Raw genomic sequence first — 18,684 nt, forward strand, 5'->3', positions numbered from 1 at the left:
AATGCTTTTCTTTACTTCCAGGCAAAAGGCAACACACTGAAATTATTTAAGGAAAGTGAAATACAATGCTACTACATACACTCCTTAAAACTTTCTAAAACACTGGGGAATAACTGAGTTCAGAAGACCAACCATGCCCTCAACAGCCAAGATCAATAAGCCACAGCAATAGGTCACTCCTACACTAAAGTAGCAGACTGTGGTAAGCAGCAGTACTGCTCAAAATGGGTATAAGAATAAAGGGAGATTTTGCCCTGTGTGAGGGATAGAAGGTTTATCTAGTGAGGTGTATTGCTTCAAAGGCTAGGTTCTTCTGTGGTCTTAATCCACCAGTACATAAGGCAACTCAAACTTTTATTGTGGTTGCTGCTGAGGAGGGCTGAGAGAGAAGAGCCAACTCAATGAGGAAGTAAAATTATTCATAGTATAGATGGCATCATGGCAGAGTTGAATAACCCAAAGGAGTTGTGTCCATCTTTGAACATTTAATTGAATTCTGTTTTACTTTCTTCTCCTTCCAACAGCTGCAAAGATGACCTTGATAGCTGGCACTGGAATCAGACTTATCTAAAGAATTCCAGTGTCCATCTTATACACAGATACATAAGGATCAATACCTCCGGACTTCTTCCAGAAGCACCATCGTGTACACAAGGGAATTCGACCCCTGCTCCGAGACAATGGTGGAGTCACTGTAACTTCACTGCCCACTTTATAGCCTCTTGAAAGAAAAGAAATCCACCACAAGATTTTTCACAATATATTTTATTATGAGTAAATGTCTAAGAGAACAAGTGATTAGTGCGTCCTGCAGTGAACACTCTGGAGGACCCCCAGTGTAAATATCCCAGGAGAAGAGCTACATTTCCATGCATCTTTCAGATTTCATAGTTCTTCACCTCTGGGGGCTCTTTGCTGGGATCGCCCCCTCGCTCCAGGTACAGGTTATTGTAAGGATACTGCTTCGGTCCCTGCAGAGGAACATAGCTGTGAAGCAGCAAACTCAACACACTCAAACAGGCAACTTGGCAAACCTGCGGGCAAATACTTCACACTCACAGTGTTTTGTCTCTTTGATGCACCATGCAACCCCACAGCCCCACTCTGAAGCAAATGTTCTCCCACTATTACAGATGGGGACAGTGGGGCATTGAGACACCAAGGCCAACAGCCTGAAAGGTATTTTAGCATCTAATTCCTATTGACTTCTATAGGAGTTACATGCATAAGTATCTCTGAGGACTCGGGCCTAAGTGACTTGTCCAAAGCCACACCAGTGGTGCAGCAGGGCCTTCGTAACCCCAAGATATTCAACCTCAATAGGACACTGCTCTGGGCATTGGGCAGTGGCATGCAGCAACTGTTCTTAGGAGATCTCTTCCCCCGCCCCACCTCATTACTTACCACAGGCATGTAGGATGGGTACATTTCTCCAAGCCAGAACATAAACAGCATGAAGCCAATAAAGAGTAAGAAGTGATTGCGCATGGTGTGCCAGGGTACCACAGTGGGGGACGTGTCAACACGGGTCCGGAGAAACATGTCAAAGTGCCAGTGCATCTAAACAATACAGGGAGAGGCTCGGTTATATTATTCCAATAGCACTCTACAATTCTCTGGCTCTTCATCCAAGAAACTTTATGCAGTTTGCAAACATTAGAAATCACAACGCTACCAGAAGGAAAATTTTACCCTCATATTACAGATGGGGATACAGTCACAGAGAAACTACGTGACTTGTCCAATCAGGGTGAGTTGATGGTGGTCAAGGACAGAACTCAGGAGCCCCGAGTTCCAGCTTTCTGCTCAAACAATTAGATAATATTACTTCATTTTTCAAAAAATATCATGAACCCACATTTATCCACCCACAACCACTTCAACTGTGTCTCAAAATGTCTTTTGTTCTCATGGTACTTCACAAACAGGCACAGCAGGAATTGGCTCAATGGTTTGTGGGGAGCTCCTGGCACATGAGGACCCCACAGATGTATATTGCTGAGTGCTGTTAGAACAGCAAAAAAGTCTCAAGTGATTTCTGCTACTTTAGATCAGGTTCCTTATCTACATAATGCACCAGGCACCAACAGATTAAGTTATCCTATGACCTCCACAGGTTGAATACAATTGCTTGAACAGATGCACATTTAAGCTTCTCATTCAAGAGGGCCTTTCACCCTAGAAGCTAAAAGTCAAGCATCTTAAACATGAGCGGCTAAGCAGAACACATAACCAGAATGCAGACAACTCAATGTTTCTGATCACATACTGCCTTCACTTTCCTAGTTCATTACTTCAGATGGTGCCTGATGGTGGGCCTGACTGCACAGCTGTCTGATCTAATACCAGGGGAGCCAGACTCTCACCATTACAAACAAAACCATCTCTTATAAGTAAAGAGGGCAGTTTTTACTCTTTCCAACACTTCTCACTGAAAACACTTGTGCTCCACTGTGACCAAGAGACAGTATGTGCAACGGGAAATTACCACAACCCCAAATCACCCCAGGGACAGCAAATATCAATACAAAGCATTCTCAGCATTAGAGAGAGCCAAAGCACATAGGTATCTTGAATCACTGCAACACTTCTCATGCACCATTGCTTTTAAAAGCTCAATAGCCAAGCTGACAATTCCCAAGCCTTTCTATACTGCACCTATGATCCTTGCTACATGAGAGAAAGTACTGAGAGAGATTAGATAACTACTCAACGTAAATTCAAGTCACAGCATTGCTACAGGGCAAAAGCATTGCCTTGAGTTACTTTTAGTCATCCCTCCACTATAATCAATTTTTTCAACCAAGCATTTTGAGATCCCCAGTACACACACAAAAGCTTGTTTCCCCTCTAGTTCTATTGCTTAAGGACAGCTCATGTCATCAACCAAGTGAAATAATTATGGTTCAGTTTCAACCACCTACAGAAACCCCACATTCTCTTACCAGCATGAGTTACTAATCATTGGGAGTTGGCTCTTCTTTAGTCTCCTTTTCTAGTGTCAGAAAGGAAGTTTCAAGCAGTTTCTAGGGAAAAGGCCACCCAGCACCTATTCCATTGGAAAGCAACCCCAGAACCAGTGATAGAAGTGGCAGGACCCACTGGGCTGAAAGGGCATGAACTTCTGTGATCTAGCAGAAAGGATGGTTTAGTAATGCAGACATCAGATCTGAAGCAGTTAAGACTCTTCGATACATCCCAGTACGGTTGACTCAGCCCTTCACCTTACTATGGAAGATGCTAAGATACAGAGGCCCTCTCTCATCTGCATGGACGCTGAAAATCCTTTGACCTTGTTTGGGATTGATTGGGGGCGGGGGAAACGGGACGGCAGAATAGGGATTTACCCTGACTTTCTTAGCCTAAGATTTCCTTTCCAAACATTGGTGTGAGATGGTAAAGTATTACATAAATATTATTCTAGTTGAACATTAAAACTCAGTACGAACAGCACTAATTTAGCAAGTTAGAGGCAAAAAGATCCACCATCCCTACCGGTTCTCCCCAGTTTTGTCTCAGACTGGGGTAGTCCCACTGATACCAGGGGTCTCTCTCATGCTGAGATCGGTCAGGAAGTTTTGGATAATCACCATACCTATTGGAAACATTCAAATAATATACAAATAAAAAAGAAATTATTTATATCCATTGTATGGTACAGCTCATTAGGAAAATCAATTAAAATGGAATAGCAGAGCAAGAAAATTATTAGCTGTAGTCGCTCTTGAACTTACAGTATTTTGTAAATACATTTTAAAAACATGTTAACTAACATGGCATTGCTTCCCTTCATACTGATGACTTTGTTTATATGGTGTATCCTCTTCCTCTGGTTTATGTATTTTATCTTTATACAAATTGCAAGTGCTACTGGAATATGCACAGCTTCTCCTCCTCTCTCCCTGTGACTATCTCAAGCCATCCCTCCCCACAGGATCCCTGAGGGGGCCATTTAGGGATCTGGGGCAAAAATCTGTCAGGGATGGTACTTGGTCCTGCTAGTGAAGGCAGGGGGTTGGACTTGATGACCTTTCAAGGTCCCTTCCAGTTCTATGAGATAGGTATATCTCCATATATTATTTAACTTGCAATGCATTTTGCAGTTGGATCACCATTAACACCATATTACAGGTATTTGTGTCCCCGTTGTCTCAAGCTACGTCTTCACTACCCACCGTATCGGCGGGTAGCAATCGATTTCTCGGGGATCGATATATCGCGTCTCATCTAGATGCGATATATCGATCCCCAAACGAGCTCCTGTTGACTCCGGAACTCTACCTACGCGAACGACGGTAGCGGAGTCAACGGGGAGACGCGGACGTTGATCCCGCGCCGTGAGGACGGTAGGTAGCTCGATCTAAAATACTTCGACTTTAACTGCGCTATTCACGTAGCTGAAGTTGCGTATCTTAGATCGATTTCCCCCCTCAGTGTAGACCAGCCCATAGAAACTGAACACCTCACAAATGTTAATTTAGCCACACAAGACCCCTGTGAAGAAGGGACATATTATCCCCATTTCACAGCCAGGGAACAGTCTGTGGCAAAGCCAGATATTGAACCCAGATCTTCTGGATCGCAGTCCAGTGCCTATACAACCATCCTCCATCCCAACATTACTTTCTCCACCCTCCATAATATCTTGCTCCAGTGACTTGTTTTTATTTAACCTTTTAGAGAACATTGCCTTTTTGGAGTGTTGACGGGTTCAAGAAGTGTTTTAATAATGCAGCAGGGTACCTCAAGCACTTCAGTTGTAAGTGTTTTATATACTATAAAATAAATCCTCCCTGAAGCCTGGTACCAGCTGATACCTGCTCTTGCCTTTCTTCAAGGATCTAATGAGCTCAGTGCTTTATGTAGCTCACCCCATGCCATCATCCGGATATGGCTCATAGTCCTCCACCCTCATGTTGTATTTCTTTGCAGCAGCTGCCCTTTCCTCTGGGGTCTTGGGGTAAGGTCCAGGCATCAAGTGCTTGGGCAAGCCCGAAGCTGAAGGCAGAAAACACAAGTCAAAGCTGTTTGGGAGTCTCAGCACAACAGGGTATTTTCATGGAGCATGGGTCCATCAACGGCTATTAGCCAGGACTGGCAGGGATGGTGTCCCTAGCCTGTCTGCCAGAAGCTGGGAATGGGCGACAGGGAATGGATCACTTGGTGATTACCTGTTCAGTTCATTCCCACTGAAGCACCTGGCATTGGCCACTGTTGGAAGACGGGATACTGGGCTAGATGGACCTTTGGTCTGACCCAGTATGGCCGTTTGTATGTTCAGTGCAGAGGCACAGCCAGCATCAGCCAATGATGGTCGCACCCCAATACACAGTAGACAGTGAAAGGAGGGACTGCTTCACAGGATCACCCCCACCTCCAGGTTAGGGGGCAAATTACTTGCACTGGGGGCATCAGACACAAGAATCCAAGTCTCTGTACGGGGGCCGAGGGAGGGCAGCTCCTCCTCCTCACCTGATTTTGCAATTACTGAATCACCGACAAGTATCCAGGAATACACAAGAGACTGTTCCCACTAAAGGGCGCCCAGCGGCCTCCCCACCACGCCCTCTCCCCCGATTACCGACCACCCGCTCCCCCGGCGCACCCAAGAGCCCCAAGCCGCCCCCGCTCCACTGAGCCCGGCGCCGCAGACACCCAAGGACACGTTTCCCCCAGGCCTACGCCGCTCGCTCGCTGACCTGCTCGGGCCCCCAGCGGGGCTGCCCGGCCCCCCGCCGCCCGCAGCAGGGTCACCGCCCGCAGCCAGCGGGCACCGCGCACCCCCACCACCGCCATCAGCTCCCCTCCGCCCGCACTGCGCAGGCGCTAAAATGACGGCGGCCGGGCAGGGTCAATAGCGCGGAGGGGCGGACTCGAAGTGACGAGACGAGACGGGCCGGAGAGCGAAGGGGGCGGGGAGTAGAGGGGTTTGGGAAGGGGGGTGAGAGGCATTTGGAGAGGCTGGAGGCTTAGAAGGGTTTACAAGGGTTGGGGAGGTGGGGGGCTCAGGGAGGTTGGAGGGGTTTGGGGAGGGGGGCGAGGGGTTTACAAGGGTTGGGGAGGTGGGGGGCTCAGGGAGGTTGGAGGGGTTTGGGGAGGGGGGCGAGGGGTTTACAAGGGTTGGGGAGGTGGGGGGCTCAGGGAGGTTGGAGGGGTTTGGGGAGGGGGGCGAGGGGTTTACAAGGGTTGGGGAGGTGGGGGGCGAGGGGAGGTTGGAGGGGTTTGGGGAGGGGGGCGAGGGGTTTACAAGGGTTGGGGAGGTGGGGGGCTCAGGGAGGTTAGAGGGGTTTGGGGAGGGGGCGAGGGGTTTACAAGGGTTGGGGAGGTGGGGGGCGAGGGGAGGTTAGAGGGGTTTGGGGAGAGGGGCGAGGGGTTTACAAGGGTTGGGGAGGTGGGGGGCTCAGGGAGGTTGGAGGGATTTGGGGAGGGGGCGAGGGGTTTACAAGGGTTGGGGAGGTGGGGGGCTCAGGGAGGTTGGAGGGGTTTGGGGAGGGGGCGAGGGGTTTACAAGGGTTGGGGAGGTGGGGGGCTCAGGGAGGTTGGAGGGGTTTGGAGAGGGGGCGAGGGGTTTACAAGGGTTGGGGAGGTGGGGGGCTCAGGGAGGTTGGAGGGGTTTGGGGAGGGGGCGAGGGGTTTACAAGGGTTGGGGAGGTGGGGGGCTCAGGGAGGTTGGAGGGGTTTGGGGAAGGGGCGAGGGGTTTACAAGGGTTGGGGAGGTGGGGGGCTCAGGGAGGTTAGAGGGGTTTGGGGAGGGGGGCGAGGGGTTTACAAGGGTTGGGGAGGTGGGGGCGAGGGGAGGTTAGAGGGGTTTGGGGAGGGGGGCGAAGGGTTTACAAGGGTTGGCGAGGTGGGTGGCTCAGGGAGGTTAGAGGGGTTTGGGGAGGGGGGCTAGGGGTTTACAAGGGTTGGGGAGGTGGGGGGCGAGGGGAGGTTAGAGGGGTTTGGGGAGGGGGCGAGGGGTTTACAAGAGTTGGGGAGGTGGGGGGCGAGGGGAGGTTAGAGGGGTTTGGGGAGGGGGCGAGGGGTTTACAAGGGTTGGGGAGGTGGGGGGCTCAGGGAGGTTAGAGGGGTTTGGGGAGGAGGATAAAAGGCAGGTGACGGGTTTGGAGAGGTGGGAGAGTTAGTTGGGTTTGGGAAGATGGGAGTCTCAGAGAGGTTTGGGGAGGGAAGGTGGAGGGGATGGGGAGTTAACAGCGTTAGGATGGTGGGGCTAGTGGGGTTTGGGAGACAGGATGGGTTAGGCATGTGGGAGGTCAGGCTCCCAATGGAAGGGACGGGTTAGGTTAGAGAGGCTGTGGGGTGCGATGGGGCAGGAAACTCTGGTGATTTGAGGCAAGATGAGGATTTAGATGAGGGGTTAAAGAGGTAGGGGCCTCAGAGAGGGGATTAAAGAGGCCTGGGTGAACTGATGGCTCTTGGGATGATGGCTTCACTGCAGCCTGTTCCTGCCCTGGGCTGTTCCTGGTTGGCAGGCATCTTGCAGCTCTGTCCCCCTAGCCTGGCAGTGATCCCTCTCCTTCTCCTTTTGCCCTTCTCCGGGAGCTGGAGCACTTCATTGTCCAGTTGCTCACCCAAATGGCACTCTACAAACCTAATCCTGTGTGGTATAGGGGATGGGCTATTTTATTGGCAGCTCTACAGAGTCAGAGAGCGAATCATACCAATGAAAGGCACCTGTTTCCAGGCAGGTCATATGGAAAACTAGACCAGCCCTAACCAGTGTGGTTACCTGGATTACTGCCAGTTTTGGGATAACTCTTCCACGATGCAAACTGCAAAAACCTTCCCTGCTTTCCTGGTACAGCTGTGTCCTGCAGCATTACAGGAGCGGCCATGCTTTCTTACCTCTCTTCTGTGTTCTCATTCCCTATCTCACATCCATGTTGCAATATTGTAAGATGCTTTCTCATTCCTCTAGTTGCACCAGCTCCCCACCATAGCATTACAGGAGCTTTCCTGTTTTCCCATTTCTCCTTTGCCATGCTCTCCAGCTCATACTTATCCAGCTACTTTACAGGACTTCCCTTCCTTTCTCTTTCTTCCATCCCCTTGGCTCAGACCTGCAACTTGTCATTACAAGAGCTCACCCACCATTATCTTGTTAGGGAAGGGAAGCCAAGTACCTAGACAAAAACGTAGTAATGTTATCAGTCTGATTTGGTAGCACTCCACACTCACTTTGCCCAGAGGTGACTATGTCAGGTACAATGCAGCCATGGATTGGGCCTGTGGTATTGATAAGAGCTTAGGCTTCAATCCGCAATGAATTGTGCATTGGTCAGCACCCACTGATTCTGCTCACATGCTGCTGCTGGTTAGACCAGGCTTCTGGTTCAGTTGGAATGGTTCACATGTGTAAGTCTTGGCAGGATCAGAGCCTTAGTCTGAAATGGGTTTGGGCAACACTGTCTTTTGGTTTTGATTTGTTCATGAGCTTCTCCCAAAAGTTCATAATTGTCTGTATCAGTGTTATCAGTTTATGCCAAAATTGCTTTCCTTTAATAGTGAATCTCACAAATGGGCAGAAATGCCTTAGACCCTAGTCTACACTACAAAGTTCTTCTGGAATAGCCCGTATCGATTTGGTGAGTGAAATAAGCTATCCCACCAAGAGCCCTTTTATGCCTGTATAAGTGCACATACACTAGGGCTTTTGCTGCACAGAAATATCACACACACACAAATCACACATCTAACTGACGTTGCAGTGCTGGCAAAGTGACTAGTATAAACCTGGCCTTAGATTCTCATTTGACAAGTATAGCAAAGGGAAAGAAATTAGGTGTCAACCCTTTTGTTTCTCAGGGGAAACCTGCCCATTCTGTCACTCAAGGACACAACATACACACTCTTGCAACTTGAGAGAATTTCATGTTCAGCTTCATCAAAAACTTACTCTCAAGAAGCAAAAGCTCACATCTAAAAATATTATTTAATCAACTATTGTTATTATAATATTGACTTAAAAGCTGATACATGAAAAGGGCATGGATGTGATATTTCTCTCTGGATGTCATCATCTGAAATGTGTTAATGGGAATTTATTACAGATATTATCTTTCGAATACAGGGCAGCGTCTTATGAAAAAATAGGATCAATACTAAATAAGATCAATTCTGCAGTTGGCTCCGTTATGCAAATTGCCTTTTCTGTATCAGTATCAATATTATTAAAGTTAATACAGGAATGTAATTGTCTTATCTTGGTAGAGCCAGGAAAATATGAACAGCTGAAACAGTATGTTAATTTACAGATGTTATTTTTTAAATGTAGGCCATATATTATTGTAGATAAGATCGATATTAACATTAACGGATTCTACAGTTTACTTCATTATGTAAACTCGGTGGTAGTTGAACTCATTTTCCTTCAGTTATTCACATCAGCCATAGCGGGTAAATGTCTCTATAACGATCTACATTATAAACCTTTGCAGATCAAAACTTATCACAGATAATTTGTCATTAAACTCATTTGTTCTAATAACAACATTAATTATAAACCTACTAATTTAATGAAGACAGTGATAAACTGTATAGATGAATCTGAAATACAGTGCAAGTGTGTGGATGGGAGTGAGGAGGCTGAAATTTGAACCTATGTACATTTTTTTCAAAATGTCTTGTCTTGTTTAGATGTTGGTAGCTGAGCCCTGCCAAGTCCTTTGTAGTTAACAAACAAATATGCAATGAAGTTACTAAGCCCTGGTCTACACTACAGGGTTAGGTCGAATTTAGCCGCTTTAGGTCGATTTTATAATGAATGCATCTACACAAGCAACAGTGTTCCGTCGACCTAAAGGGCTCTAAAAATCAATTTCTGTACTTCTCCCCGGCGAGGGGAGTAGTGCTAAAATTGACCTTGCTGGGTCGATTTTGGGGTAGTGCGGACACAAATCGACATTATTGGTCTCCGGGAGCTATCCCAGAGTTCTCCAATGTGACCGCTCTGGACAGCGCTTTCAACTCCAATGCACTAGCCAGGTACACATGCAAAGCCCCAGGAACTTTTGAATTTCATTTCCTGTTTGGTCAGCGTGATGAGCACAGCAGCACAAGTGATCATGCAGTCCCCCTAGAATCGCAAACGAGCTCCAGCAAGACACTGGATGTAATTACTGTATGGAGAGAAGAATCTGTGCAGGCAGAATTCCGATCAAAAAGAAGAAATGCTAATGTATATGCCAAAATCGCACAGGGCATGATGGATAGAGGCTACAACAGGAGCTCAGGCAAGGTTAACAAAAGACAAAGGAGGCAAACGGTCGCTCTGGGTCAGAGCCCCATACATACCGCTTCTGTGATCAGCTGCATGGCATTCTAGGGGGGAACCCTATCACTACCCCACCATTGTCTGTGGACACCTGCAAGGGTAGAGTCTCATGCAACACAGAGGAGGATTTTATGGATGAGGAAGAGGAGGAGGAGAATGCACAGCAGGCAAGTGGTGAATCTCTTCTCCCCGGCAGCCAGGACCTTTTCATCACCCTGGAGCCAATACCCTCCCAAGATGGGATCCTTGACCCTGAAGGCACAGAAGGCTCCTCTGGTGAGTGCACATTTGTTGCTACAGTACAAGGTTTAAAACAATAGTGTTTAATGTTTGATTTGCCCTGAAGACTTGGGATGCATTCGTGGCCAATACAGCTACTGGAAAAGTCTGTTAACGTGTCTTGGGATGGAGCAGGAATCCTCCAGGAACATCTCCATGAAGCTCTTCTGGAGGTACTCTGAAAGCCTTTGCAGAAGGTTTCTTGGGAGGGCTGCCTTGTTTCGTCCTCCACGGTAGGACACTTTACCACGCCAAGCCAGTAGCAAGTAGTCTGGAATCACTGTAGCACAAAGCCTGGCAGCGAATGGTCCTGGGTTTTGGTCACATTCAAACAACATTCAGTTTATATCTTTCTGTGTTAGCCTCAGGAGAGTGATATCATTCATGGTCAACAAAGGGAGCGGGTTTGCATCAAGGAGAAACGCACACAACTGTCACACTTTAGCCTGGCCAGTCATGAAACTGGTTTTCAAAGCCTCTCTGATGTGCAGCATGCCTACCTGTGCTCTTCTAATCTACCTGGTGTCTGGCTGTTCAAAATTTGCCTCAACCTCCCACCCCGTCATAAATGTCTACCCTTTATTCTCACAGATATTATAAAGCACACAGCAAGCAGTAATAACAGTGGGCATATTGGTTGCACTGAGGTCTAACCTAGTCAGCAAACAGCTCCAGCAAGCTTTTAAATCTCCAAAGGCACATTCTACCACCATTCTGCACTTGCTCAGCCTATAGTTGAACTGCTCCTTACTACTGTCCAGGCTGCCTGTGTATGGCTTCATGAGCCATGGGAGCAAGGAGTAGGCTGGGTCTCCAAGGATAACTGTTGGCATTTCAACATCCCCAACAGTATTTTTCTGGTCTGGGAAGTAAATCCCTTCTTGCAGCTGCTCAAAGAGCCCGGGGAGTTCCTAAAAATGTGAGCATCCTGCACCTTTCCCAGCCATCCCACATTGATGTCAGTGAAACGTCCCTTGTGATCCACGAGTGCTTGCAACACCACTGAGAATTACCCTTGTGGTTTATGTACTGGTTGGCAAGGTGGTCCGGTGCCAAGATAGGGATATGCATTCCATCTATTGCCCCACCACAGTTAGGGAAACCCATTGCAGCAAAGCCATCCACTCTGACCTGAGTTTCCCAGAGTCACTAGCCTTGATAGCAGAAAGTCAGTGATTGCATTGTCTACTTGAATCACAGCAATCCAAATTGATTCCTGACTGACCGGTAGCAGCCAGGCATTGCATGCTTCCACAGTGCTATCACCACTCGCTTCTCGACAGTCAGGGCAGCTCTCATTTTGGTATTCCTGTGCTTCAGGGCAGGAGAAAGCAACTCACAGAGTTCCAGGAAAGTGGCCTTATGCATGTGAAAGTTTCGCAGCCACTGGGAATCGTCCCATACCTGCAGCACTATGCGGTCCCACCAGTCTGTGCTTGTTTGCCGGGCCCAGAATCGGCATTCCCCTGTATCAACCAGCCCCACTGCTGCCGTGATGTCCCAGTTGCCACAGCCCGTGCTTTCAGGAACATCTGTGTCCATGTCCTCATCACAATCGTTCTCGTGCTGCCATCACTTAGCCGGGTTCTGCACATGCTGCAGTATAATGCGTGAGGTGTTTACAATGCTCGCAACAGCAGCAGTGAGCTGAGCGGGTTCCATGCTTGCCGTGCTATGGCGTCTGCATGGGTAACCCAGGTAAAAAGACACAAAATGATTGTCTGCAGTTGCTTTCACGGAGGGAGGGAGGGGAGAGTGACGATATGTACCCAAAACCACCTGCGATAATGTTTTTGCCCCATCAGGCATTGGGAGCTTAACCCTGTTAGTGTCACAGACCTAAGCAGCTTTTGCCCTGGTCTCCATGTTCAGGAAACGAGCATGCACGTACTCTCAAGCGAGAAACATTTCCGAAAGTTACCATTGGGGCTAGGCAAATTTTGTGGTCAGCCATTTCCAGGAAACCCGCCCCCTCTGAGGGTGGTAACGAGGCACCTGTAAATCTCCTAATTAGGAGAAACCTGGCCAAAAAACTGGACACGTCATTACCCTTATAAATTGCCCACCGTGCAAGGGTGAGCAGGGAGAAAACGCAGAAAGCTGTACCCGTAACCGAGCCTGATCAACTCGAAGTCTCCCTCGGCTCCGTGTTCTCAGAAGCCTACCCGTCTGCCGGTGGTGATGAAACTTTTGTGGTTTGTGTGTGTGAGTATGCCTAGCTGCTGATTCTGCTACTTCTGCTAGCTAACTGAGCCTGTAATCGTGTTGTAAGCCGGAGTCTCACGGCAAGCTTTAGTTGTCTTATTGCATTTTGTTTTTATTTAGATGAGTAGTTGCATTTATGCTTAATAATAGCACTAATAGCACCTTTACTAACCCTTGGAAGGACCTGAATAACTACTGGGACCTAGAGTGGTACCAGGGTCAGCTTCTGTTTGTAATTACAGTATTTTTATTATTTGTTCTGGTATTATATTGTAAGCCCAAGTTGTAACTAGTATTAAGTTGTTCCTCATCCTCGCTTGTGACCCATTCAATAAACCCTCAATTTTAACCCCACGACTGATTGTTTGCGTTATCCCCATTGCTACCTTCGGGGCACTTGTCACCCCTCCCGAGGACATCCAGTGATCGACCCTCCACCCTATCCCAACGCTCATTATCCGGTAGATAACGGGCACCTTGTGATCATATCGGTGGAGCGAGGGGCGAGAGTAATCGGTAATCAACATGGCGTCACGAACAGGATGCCTTCGGGAGGGCCAGTGCCCGTGGTGTAGTGGGGGCCGTGAACAGTCTGAGCTCGAGCAATTTCAACACCTACAATTTCACCAAGTGGCCAGCAGACAATCTGAGAGGCCCACCCTAGATTGGGTTTGCGTTATAAAGTCAGGGTCAGGGTCAAAAAGCTATACGACCTCGTTAACCCTGACCGCCGTAGGGTGTCTCCTCCATTGCCATCCCACGTTTAAATGTCAGCCGGCCGATAGTTCCCTGCAACCCCAGTGCACGGGGGTCGCGGATACTAGTCGGACCGAGACACCGTCCGGCATTTGGAAGGAGTGTAGCCGTATCGTTAAAAAATCCGGGGCCACTGTTTCTAAACACATACCCCCGCCCCGGGTACAGCCGGGTGACCCAGCCCACGGGTTGCTAACCCAATTAATGGAGGAATTAGAATAGACCAAGCGGTCAAAGAAACTTAGACCGGACGAGTATAAGTCGGAAGACGTGTCCACGGTCTTGTTCAGCGCACTAAACAAAGCGCTGGACCTCTGTGCGGTCCTTCATGGAAGCACTATGTTTGCCGCTAAACAGGCCGCCGCGAACGGCACCGATAGCGCAGAAAGCGAGATGAGTGACAAGGAGGAGGAGAACGGGAGTCAGGCTGGTAGAAACCCACCCCCCTATGAAGCACCCCCTCCCCCTTCGATCTATCCCGCTCTCTCCTCAGCCCCACCTGCGCCTGAGAAGGAGGTGCAGATGGAGGCAATGCCTGTCGCTATCACAAAAAGCAAGGTGGACTCTAATACAGGCCAAATTACTACTACCACCGAATATCGTACCCGGACTAAGGCAGAATTGAAGGAGTTTATGGTAGACACTAGGCGTGGGGAAAGCAAGCCCGCCCTCGTTTGGCTGGGCCGTCTGGCCCTGGATCACGGGGCAGAGATAGTGAACAGGGAGGAGGCTAGTCTCTTGGCCAAAACGTCCACTTGGTCGGGAGGATTTTCAGGCCATAACCTCTTAAGAAACGGGGTCTGGCCACTTACTACACCAGCCGCAGCCTCTTTAGCCATGAAGAGCAGTTTTAAGGGCATGTATATACCTCCCGGCAGCATAAATACACCCCATGAAATCATATGGACTATTGCCGGGGCATCCATCGTAATGTGGGACCCACAGACAGTGCCCTTGAACTTGAATCTGCAGCAAGCCCAATCCAACACGCCGCTCATTTATGTCGGGGACCCCACCCAGATCCCGGTCAACAGGGATGCAGTGGACTTAGCCATAGATGGCGCCCCACCGATTGATACAGGGGGACCCCCTTTTACCAGCAAGCTTTTCGAAGCATTGGTGTTGGGATGGGGGACCTCCCTCCATATTCACTTAAAATATCACCCCAAAAGTAATGGCATTGTAGAGCGGAAAATCGGGGTTCTGAAAACCATGATACGTTCAGTCAATCCCAATGTTGACTATAAGGGTTGGAGTGCGCCATTACCACAGGTTCTTATCTCCCTCAATGCAAACTATTCTCGTTGGCCTGAAATCAGCCCCAGGCCTAGAGGCCCCTGGACTCCCGTATATCACCCTGACCAACTTGTCTGGGTGGCTGAGCCACAGGCCTCAGGTCACCGAGAACCCTACGCTGCACAAATTGTAACTGCGGGTAAATATCCCAATACCTATACGGTTGTAGATGTCCAGGGCAATCACACCTTGATCCACCATAACTGGATAAGCAAACGTTCTGAATCAGGAGCGAACTAACGGGGGCCAATAAGGCCGTCTTCTGCTTTGTCTTGCAGCTCGCCATAGCGGCGGGAAGCTGGGACGACGACCAGAAGGGCCCAGATCTGCTGAACCTGAGACATCCGTATCCCGTGGGCGAAAATACCCATCAGCTTATGTTCGCAGCCTATTGGATCCAGGAAGCCCTGGGAGGAAACATCGACTTATCCTCACTGACCCCTGATAACTGCCTTGCATGTTCCAACAGGCTGTCTGTAAATAGGCCTTTGTTTGATTTATTGCCTTTAGTGTTTAATTTTAGTAGCATTAATGGTCCCCTTAATTGCTCTTCTCCCTTTGCTCAGTGGCTCCCCACCGTACAATGGATAGGTTGCACAAACGATCTTTTCGACCCCATTTCCCCCCTTGTTTTTTCTATTTTTAATGAAACTAGGGTATGTCGTATGGGCCCACTCCCCTTGTCACCTGGAGAAAGGCCCATGGCATCCCACTGTTGGGCCTTTTTGGGAAGTAATCGAACAGAAACCATTTGGGTTGGGGCCTACCCCAATTGTTCCCAGTGGCAGCTTATAGACGGAAATGAGACGGCCAGCAGCCCTATTTTCAATCGTACGTCCCCACCCCGTTTTATGCGGTAGCCGCGGCTGGAAAATTGGGTCCGGCGGCATCACTTATAGCGGCAAAAAATTCTATCAGCCCCTCAAACACACATATCTATCCCACAGCCACATTAAGAAGTTAGTTTTTAAGGGAGGCTCGGCATGCCAGGACTCTGCCTTTTCCCCTTGGTCCCCCAGACCCGGTCACTTTTGGCTGTGTGGCGAGGCAGCCTATACGGCGCTCCCCCCTAACCCTAGAGGTATATGTACCATTGGCTCTATCCTGATAAAAGGGGGTAGTATTTATGTTAAGACCTGGCATCCCAACTCAGCCGGACGGGTTCGACGTTCCTGGGGTTGGTGGGAGAAGGCAAAGGGTGCGCTGTCCTCTGTAGTGTCTTCAGTGGTCTCGTTTAACCCCGTTGGATATATGTTATTACGTGAGCAAGTATTATTCCAATCACTGGCTATTGAAACGCTGGCAAATACCACCGCAAAAGGTTTTAATTTAGTTAATCAGCAGCTAACGGAATTATCAGATTTATTCTTTTCAGAACCGATTAATGATACAATTTCTGCTGCAATCACGGGATTTTTGTGAGACCCTCATATCCATGTACCCACAGTTTAAGGATAAGTGTTGTGTCTCTGTTTCTTCTGTATCTGGAAATTTAACGGAAGTAATTAATAACCTCAGGGCTTTAGGAACCGCCATGCATGAGTCCAGGGAGACCTTCCGATTTTGGTCCTGGCTTGATTGGTTGGGTCATGGAGCCTACAAGGCTTATTTCCAATCTCTCCTTATCTCCCTCCTGGTCAGGTGTATCCTGCTCTGCCTTGGCTGTGCCTGCTTAAAAGCCTGCATCCATCGTGTTATCGGGTCGGCCTACATTGCCTCTTCCCCCGACACACGCCCTCTTGTAGAAGGGGACGGCGAGTCGGATGATGAATCTGAGGTATAGGCATAACGTTCACATGGAGCCCAGGGCACGGGGGCATGTTAGTGTCACAGACCTAAGCAGCTTTTGCCCTGGCCTCCATGTTCAGGAAACGAGCATGCACGTACTCTCAAGGGAGAAACATTTCCGAAAGTTACCGTTGGGGCTAGGCAAATTTTGTGGTCAGCCATTTCCAGGAACCCCCCCCCCCCCCGAGGGTGGTAACGAGGCACCTGTAAATCTCCTAATTAGGAGAAACCTGGCCAAAAAACTGGACACGTCATTACCCTTATAAATTGCCCACCGTGCAAGGGTGAGCAGGGAGAAAATGCAGGAAGCTGTACCCGTAACCGAGCCTGATCAACTCGAAGTCTCCCTCAGCTCTGTGTTCTCAGAAGCCTACCCGTCTGCCGGTGGTGATGAAACTTTTGTGGTTTGTGTGTCTGAGTATGCCTAGCTGCTGATTCTGCTACTTCTGCTAGCTAACTGAGCCTGTAATCGTGTTGTAAGCCGGAGTCTCACGGCAAGCTTTAGTTGTCTTATTGCATTTTGTTTTTATTTAGATGAGTAGTTGCATTTATGCTTAATAATAGCACTAATAGCACCTTTACTAACCCTTGGAAGGACCTGAATAACTACTGGGACCTAGAGCGGTACCAGGGTCAGCTTCTGTTTGTAATTACAGTATTTTTATTATTTGTTCTGGTATTATATTGTAAGCCCAAGTTGTAACTAGTATTAAGTTGTTCCTCATCCTCGTTTGTGACCCATTCAATAAACCCTCAATTTTAACCCCACGACTGATTGTTTGCGTTATCCCCATTGCTACCTTCGGGGCACTTGTCACCCCTCCCGAGGACATCCAGTGATCGACCCTCCACCCTATCCCAACGCTCATTATCCGGTAGATAACAGGCACCTTGTGACCATATCGGTGGAGCGAGGGGCGAGAGTAATCGGTAATCAACAAACCCATAATTCCAATGGGCAGCAGAGACTGCAGGAACTGTGGGATAGCTTCCCACAGTGCACCGCTCTGAGTCGATGCTAGCCATGATAGCGAGGATGCACTCTGCCAACTTAATGCACTTAATGGGGACATACACAATCAAATCGATTTCTAAAAATTGACTTCTATAAAATTGACCTAATTTCATAGTGTAGACATACCCTAAGTCATTTTGGCACAGATCCAGAAAGGTATCTAGGCTCCTAGCTTCCATTTATCTCAATGGAGGTTAGGGGTCTAAATATCTTTGGATTCTGGACCTAAGTTATTTAATACAGTTGTTATTTTAGGGTCCAATTCTGCAGCGCTGAAGTCAGCTGAAGTTTTGTCATTGACTTCAGCGTGAGCAGGATCAAACTCTATGTCTCAGTTCTGAAAACACTAAGGCCCAGATCCTCGGAGATAAATGCCTTACTCCCACTAAAATCCTTGGGAGCTAGGCACCTAAATACCTTTGAGACACCTGAGTACCTTAAAGCATACTTTACTTTAAATATACATGAGTAGTTGCAGTGATTTAAGAGGGACTATGACAGACTGACAATATCCAGCATAAACCTAATGGAATTAAGATAAATTCTATTGAATGAAGTTAAACCTCATTGAATTAGGTTTAATACCTTTGGGGTCCATTGTATTAAAATTGAAATTGTGTATGAATAACTCCTCTAGGACGAGGGGGATGCTAATGTAATTCTCCAGTTATCCTCTTTTGAAGCTAGAGAGATTTGCATAAACTAGTTCAAACTGGATTGTCCAGGGACCAACACCCAAAGAAAGACTTTTTAGATAAGTAGCCTGGTTTTAAACGAGCTCAGGGTCTTCTTACAGGTCCAGCAAATGGACATGAACCCTGGTCCACACAAGGCCCCAGTTGTGAGAGAAGAGTTGGAAGGACTGGTCCTATTGAGGCCTCATAAGACTGTGTGATTGTTTTGACCTGAAGCTATGATGAACTTGAAACCATAAGAAAAATGCTTATATCAAAGGCCTGCTCATGCCAGACTCCATGTTAGGATTGGGGTGATCTTTGGTAAGCTTGCATGTAGGTTCTTTTATTGTTTGAATATGTTTTCTCAGTAGTGCTTTTATCTTAAGAATAGAGTA

General features: G+C 48.1%; 2 protein-coding genes across 2 annotated transcripts in view; one reads left to right on the forward strand and one right to left on the reverse strand.

Moving 5' to 3' along the window:
• The window catches only part of SCD (stearoyl-CoA desaturase), an 870,279-nt gene that overhangs the window by 152,265 nt on the left and 699,330 nt on the right, over positions 1 to 18,684 (forward strand). The window lies entirely within an intron of this gene.
• Positions 749 to 5,812, reverse strand: NDUFB8 (NADH:ubiquinone oxidoreductase subunit B8). The gene is made up of 5 exons (XM_050960356.1): positions 5,700 to 5,812; positions 4,872 to 4,998; positions 3,496 to 3,595; positions 1,405 to 1,560; positions 749 to 971 (listed from the first exon to the last, which is right to left on the reverse strand). The coding sequence occupies exons 1-5, from the start codon at positions 5,794 to 5,796 to the stop codon at positions 879 to 881; spliced, it is 573 nt and encodes a 190-aa protein (XP_050816313.1). The 5' UTR covers positions 5,797 to 5,812; the 3' UTR covers positions 749 to 878.

Source organism: Gopherus flavomarginatus, chromosome 6 (genome assembly GCF_025201925.1).
Source record: "Gopherus flavomarginatus isolate rGopFla2 chromosome 6, rGopFla2.mat.asm, whole genome shotgun sequence".
Taxonomy (NCBI): Eukaryota; Metazoa; Chordata; order Testudines; family Testudinidae; genus Gopherus; species Gopherus flavomarginatus.